The sequence below is a fragment of the Centroberyx gerrardi genome, chromosome 12 (assembly GCF_048128805.1).
Source record: "Centroberyx gerrardi isolate f3 chromosome 12, fCenGer3.hap1.cur.20231027, whole genome shotgun sequence".
Classification (NCBI taxonomy): Eukaryota; Metazoa; Chordata; class Actinopteri; order Beryciformes; family Berycidae; genus Centroberyx; species Centroberyx gerrardi.
Window position 1 is genome coordinate 27,844,220 of NC_136008.1, and position 6,721 is coordinate 27,850,940.

The 6,721-nt window shown below is 42.3% G+C and overlaps 1 protein-coding gene across 4 annotated transcripts in view; it reads right to left on the reverse strand.

Annotated features, from left to right (window-relative positions):
- LOC139922559 (protein MTSS 1-like) overlaps nt 1–6,268 on the reverse strand; it is a 69,151-nt gene extending 62,883 nt beyond the window's left edge. For all 4 annotated transcript variants that reach the window (XM_078287235.1, XM_078287234.1, XM_071913072.2 and 1 more), the window contains exons 1-2: nt 5,758–6,268; nt 2,913–2,974 (exon numbers count right to left, since the gene is read on the reverse strand). In XM_078287235.1, the coding sequence (XP_078143361.1) occupies nt 2,913–2,974; nt 5,758–5,829 (134 nt within the window). In that variant the 5' untranslated portion in view covers nt 5,830–6,268. The remainder of the gene's footprint in view (nt 1–2,912; nt 2,975–5,757) is intronic.
- Nucleotides 6,269–6,721: the final 453 nt, after the last annotated feature.

Genomic DNA, 6,721 nt, shown 5'->3' on the forward strand with positions numbered 1-6,721 from the left:
ATTGGCTTTAACATCTGCAAATGCCCCCGTCATGGAGTCAAGACAAATGACTTCAACAAATCTATTCCACAAGGCCTCGGCCAAGCCAATCTAGACTCCCCATCGGCACAGGCACGGTACAGCTCAGTGCTCCATCTGACAATGATACATTCAGCCCCACTATCCCCATCTATTCTTAGTTCAACAGCAACTGGAATGTTGCTGTAGTAAAGCGGCCTGGCAGAGGGAGGTTCTGTGTTTGGGTTCGATGCCGCTTCTTTCAGAGGCAAGATATCAAAATTCACGGCAGAAGTAAGGTTAAAGCAAATTTCTTTCTTTCTATCTATGTATCTATCTATGTATCTATCTAAGATTCATAGGCTGGATTTGATCAGTTTTGAAGTGGCCTGTTTCTTCTGAAAATGAACTTCAAACCAGAAGGAGGGAAGGAGGGAGGCCTATTTGTAAGCCTAGCCCTGACACAGCTGCATCAACCATGAGCCACCAAACACACCAAACACTGACAAGTTAAAAGGAGATTGTGATTAGAAATCAGCTAGCCTATATTCCACCCTGCCCTCTTTCCTCAAAGCTCTGTGTGTGTGTGTGTGTGTGTGTGTGTTGGTTGCTAAAAGCCAGTATGGGCAGCAGAAAAAGACCATATTTGGACCCAAAAATGACAGAACAGCCCCAAGACTGTAATTGGTTTATTTCCTAGTTGCTTTGAGAGAGGGGAGCAGAGGGGCTAAATTACAGAGTAGTCTGCCTTAGGACGTCATTACACACACACATACACAGACAGACATATGCTGCTACGCTGCTGGCTAGACCAAGGAAGAAAGGTGGGTGTGTTTGTATTTTGTTTTGTGTGTGTGCATTTGTGCCCTTCTATCTACCCCAGTCCCAAAACAGATTACAGAAGTCCTGGGCGGGGGGGTTATTCTGTAGTTGAAAGGGCTAGTTTGGCCAAATTTGAAGTGGCTGGAGATTGGTCTTCAAGTAGACACAAAAAGCCTTATTTGTAGGTCACCATGGTTAGGCCCAGATAAGACACTCTTATTAGTGCTTCAGCAGAAAGGCCATCGTTACAGCCAGCCATATGCTGCAACTCCTGCTGCCTGGAGTTTACAGAGGCTACAGCTGGTTTGAAATACCAAAATATAGTCATCTATCTATGAATGATACCCAATTGATCCCACAAAGATGGAATTGATCTTTTCTTGGGGCGCATCGATCACCGTTTCAACTGCCAGATTAAAAAAAAAAAAAAGATCCAACTGCCGGATCAGGAAAGTGGTCAAACGTACAGTATGTTCTAAAAAGTCTGAGCCAATTTGCGGCAGTCAGCAGAACGTAGTGTAGACATGTCGTCCATCTGCCACTGGCAGTTCAGTTGTGTTTTGAATTTCGCAGCCTATGATCATAGATTAGAACAGTTTAATATGTTGGACAGAAGGCAGAGCCTATGCTGCCGCAATGAAATCTTTTCATGTGCTACCAGTGGGAACAGGTAAGTTAGCACCACAGTCATCAAGCACACACTACACATTCCCTATACTGTGCTATTATATTTTTGACTCTGATATCTGGTGAATTCACTGCCCTGCTCACATTGACTACTCACAAGGCAGACTTGGTTTCTTCGATGTGTACTCGACTCAACGGCCAGACAGACACTCTACTAACAGACATTGTGTCATTAGCTCTGGCACAAATATAGAAACCTGCATAATAACATCACTCACTGACGGGTGTTCGCTTGCCAACTCACCTTTTCACCTGCAAAAGGCATCACTAATGGGTTTGTTCTTTTAGTCTGATCAATTACTTTTTTCTGACAGACTGACATACTGTACGGTAACCTTACCAGTGCACAGGTTGTCCAGACACACAGACACCCTACTGCCAAACAGCCAGTCATTAGCAACAAGGGTACAAATACCCCTCTGAGTAATAGCACTGCCGGGTCACATATTTAACCCCTGAATGATGGAGACACTTGAATAACATATCACTATTAATCAGCCTTAATACTGAGAAAATGGAAGACTGGGACACCGAGTGGCCTCTGGAAAGTATTGTTAAGACCCTGGGCCTTTATACGACTGTCAGTATTTGTCTGTCTGTGGACACGTGGACACTTAAAAACAACTAGAAAACTGCCGTGCATTGTTAACCAAACAATAATTTAGACTATAGGGCATGCATATTTACAGTACCTGCGGGACAATGAGCTTTTATGTGGGCTGTCAGAGGTAGTTTGTCTACAGACACGTGGCCACTTAAAACCAACTAGGAAAGGTGGCTGGGATTGACATCCATTGTTCGCAGAAGACTTGGAATAATTTTGGCAGGAGGTGTGCAAATTTACAGCATTGGACAGACAAACCCCTTCATAATGGGGGAAATTAAATCCGCCTTAATGAAGACTAAATGGGGGAAAAGGACACAGAATGACCTCTGGACAGTATTGTTAAGACATTAGGCTTTTATGTAAACTGTCACTGCTGGTTTGTCTATGGACACGTGTCCACTTAAAACTGCTTGGAAAGGGAATTGACACTGACATCCATTGTACAAGCCCAGCAAGAGCACAAGGACGGTAGACCCAGTGAGAATTCTGAGTATACTGGGGCGCAATATGGGATGTCAATGATGTTATACAACAATCATGTGGGCACTTGTAGTTTGTACTATACAATCTATGATGCTTTGTACAATAGAAACAGTATGTGTATCTGTATCTGAATCAGCTTAAATCAACTCATGAATGAAATCATGGGACTTGATGTTGACGTTGAATTTTGATTTCACCTTTGTCAATGTACAGTAAGCTATTTTCATTTTCAGTTCTATCAGAAATAGGACACACAGAAATAAAGCCGTAACATATAGACACACATGCACACACAGACACAGACACACACACTCACCTGAGCTGTGACTGCAGCTTGCCGGCCTTGGTGATAAAGTCCTCCCAAATAGGGTAGCTGCTCTGTGGGAACACATAGACAGAAGCATGGTTGACACACCCTCGTCATCAGAATAAAATGTCACTATCCCCAGAGTTACGTAACAGTTCAGCAGAACTACCAAAGTGAGGACATATTGACACCTCACCTCCAGTAACCTGGTTTCCACTGCGGGCCTAAACAGGACTAGCCAAGGCTGAAGCTTCTCTATGTCACTTACTGTCACCTCAAAAAAATGTTTTTCCCATCTTGTTGACAACAGACCTAATGGAGTCTGAATTTAAACTTGTTGAAAAATTTGGAAAAATAGTTACGCTGGGTTAAGAGGTCTGAGATGAGTACATGATGAGATGAGTAAGTAGTGAGACAAACTAACAACTTTCAACTATCTACTATCAACTAACTTCCAATCATTTTCATATGCCATGCTCCTACATTTTTTTTTCCTGTGCTCCATATTTTTCCATTTAGTATCTCATGTTCATGGGAGAAAAGATGTCATTGTAGCGCCCTGCATGTGTTGGGCCACAAAATGGGTCACAGGCCTCTTTCAGAAGGATCCCCACACAACAAGAGTACTAATATGTTATAATGAGCCTGGGTCCCGAGGGGACACTAAATTCACTTAATTTGGGTCCTGGGCTGAAAATAGTTGAAGAGCCTTTTATCTAAAGCGATCAGAGAGAACAAGTGGCCTAATGTAACAAGAAGGGCCTTGGAAACTATGAGGATGAACAATGGCACTAGGAGGACCCGCAAACTGAGGGATGAATCTACTACGTGGGAATGTTTGTCGCTGATGTGCTACTAGTGTCAGTGGCCTAAGGAATGTCATCTCATGCTGTGGAACATAACACCCAACAGCAAGCTCAACTCTGTACCTATCTCTCTAAGCCTCTCTTCCACTCTCTTTGTCGCTCAATCTCTCCATTTCACCTTACAATCTCTGTCTCTCTCTCTCTCTCAATCTCGGTCTCCTCTCTCCCTCAGCCTCTATATCTTTCTCTTGCATCCCTCTCTTTGCTCCCTCACCCCACGCTCTCTGAAGAGGCCACCATCTGCTCTGCCCTAGCTTCAGCACGACTAACACAGATATCAAACACCGCAGCGCTGTGCCATATAAGACGGCTCTGCATTCTACCTCTCATTTGCTGTTGCTGTTCACTTATTAGGCTCAAATACAGGTTACCACCGAAGTGACACACGCCGCAGTTCAAAGTGAGTTGTCAAAATGTCTTGGTAGACTGTTACTGCCTGTGATCTCAGAAAGTGCTTTACCAACACACAGGATTTGATGTTGCAAATGTATGTGCCATAATCCAAGGTGAGCATTCATACAGAAGCCCAATTTAGATGTCAAAAGAATGATGTACTAACCCACAAAAAAAGGCCCTGAGTTTGAAAACAGTGTTATCCTTGGATTTTAAAGAGGCATTTGTGGTAACAAGTGCATTTGGTTTTGTCAAGTGACAGGGAGGCTGACAACAACTTTTAAGAGCAAGCATAAGACTGTAGGAGCCCAGTCAGAGGCCCTATGTGAGAAAAGGGCAGCACTGGAGCTCATTTGAATGCATAAAGAAAAGACAAATATACAGAGCATTTGCACATTTTCATTCTGGTAGTCTGACTGCTCAGTTAGTTAGTCAATAGACAGGGGGGACCTTAAAAATACCTAGTCAAGTGAGAAGCAGGACGCTGGGAAGTGCTGAATCTCTGAGGAGCATTCACAACAAACTTTGTGACATTGGTAGACCTGATGGCTGGCCATTTGACCCGGACATGTCAAAGCCTTCAGATCCTGCAGGTCATTTTCTACCCTGCTAGCTACATTCCCAGCATTCCTTCAGACAGTACGACAGCTGTGAGATCTGCTAATTGTCTCATCAGCCAAGCTCTGTCAAAAATAACGTCAAAATGACATGTCCTACTTTTGTGACTCATTGGCCTATTTAGCCTTTACCTCTTTTGGGCTGGCTGCATCCAGGCCAAACTGGAATAAAATAACATTAATTTGGATTGATCTTTCCCATTAGAATAGAATAGAATAGAATAGAACGCCAATAGATGCGATAGAACCGAAGCGAATATAATGGAATGAAATACTATAAAATAAAGTAAAATATAATAGAAATGAAGAGAAAACAGGGTTCCCCTACTAACTTGAACATCAAATCCAAGGACTTTTTTTATGACATTCTCATTTGTTGAGTTATGTTCCATGATTCAAAATTGTCGTGTTTTGGGCTAAGACATGAGACATCAAAGTCAGGTAGTAGATCAGCAGAATGAGAAGTGCTCATCCTCGGACGGAGAGAGCTGCGGCATAATGATGAACTTGGGTGCTATCATTTAATAAAAAAGAAAAGAAAATCAAGAACTTTCAAGGCCATCTATTCATTTTCAAAAACTTTCAAGGCCATATTTCATTTTTGTCAAATCCACAAACTTTCAAGGATTTTCAATGCCCGTGGGAACCCTGGAAAAAATAGAAACACTGTGCAACCAGGATTATCAGACAGATCGATAGGAAACAAGAGTTCAGTTCAGTCAGTTCAATTCTATATCTCTAGTTCTAAGTACCTAAGTAGTCACAGAAGTGAGACTTTACACACTTGGGTGAGTTCAGAAGTACGGTGCCAGCTAAACTTAACCTAACTTTCTTGCTTTCTTCTACCTCTTGTTTATGTGTACCCAAGTCAACTACTATGAATTACTTGAGTTGGGAAGCTAGCCAGCTGGTTTAGCTTTCTGGAAGTTGTTTAATGGTTCTTGGATAACACAACTTTATTAAGTTTATTTGGCTTACTTTCATGTCTCCGATAACAGTTTGGAAGAGTCCTCCGAGCGCACCGCATTCCTTCTCGATAACAGCCTCCATTTTCAGGACCAACTCCAACGGTCAGTCCCGACACAGTCTGCCGCTTTCAGCTCGCCAGCTCCGCTCTCCAGGAAAACCAAAAATATCTGGATGAACAACAAAAAAATACGAGGTCGTGTGTGATAATTTTAGCTCTTCTCAAACCGATATGCAACTTTTGACTCAGTCAAAAGGGTAAAAAAAAAACAACACAGCGCGGCTCTACTACTCTAGTCCACCGTTCACTTCAAATCAAAAGAAGCCGTTTTTCGGACGAAAGAGAAATTTAAATCCCCCTCTCTCCTCCACGCCGCTCCGTTCCTGTCCATGGCTCGACAACTGAGACCATGGCGAATTTCTGTTGCAGCCTGATATTCGAAACTAGTATTAATCCACAACGTTTAGCGGGTAACGTTATCCTGTATCTTGAAAGGTAAATTCCGACACACACGGTTCCTCTCACTGCCTTCGCTACACTGACTGAAAGGAGAGGAGAGACAACTGCCAAGCCAGCCAGAATAAAATATACGATTTCCGGTCAATTTTTTCAAAATAAAACTCGAACGAACGTGTGAGTTTTTTGAGTCTAGGCTACTAGATATCAGTGTATGTGTAATACGTAGTACTTTTGCGTAGTTTGTCATTTGCATTAGGCTGAAGTTAAAAAAAAAAAAGATGTAATTGTATCAAGATACTTTGGAAACAGCGTTTTTGTATTATTCAAAATAATAATAATGATATTAAAATACTTAAATTACAATACCCAATACCCACCCCGCAGTATGGCACTGTTCAGTGAACTTATTGTAGTGCTAGCATCTGTTCGATTGAGTATTGCGTGAAAATAACATTACAAATTTCCAAATATTAGCCCTGGTAGCCAGACTTACTGGTCCAGATGAAATTGTTTTGG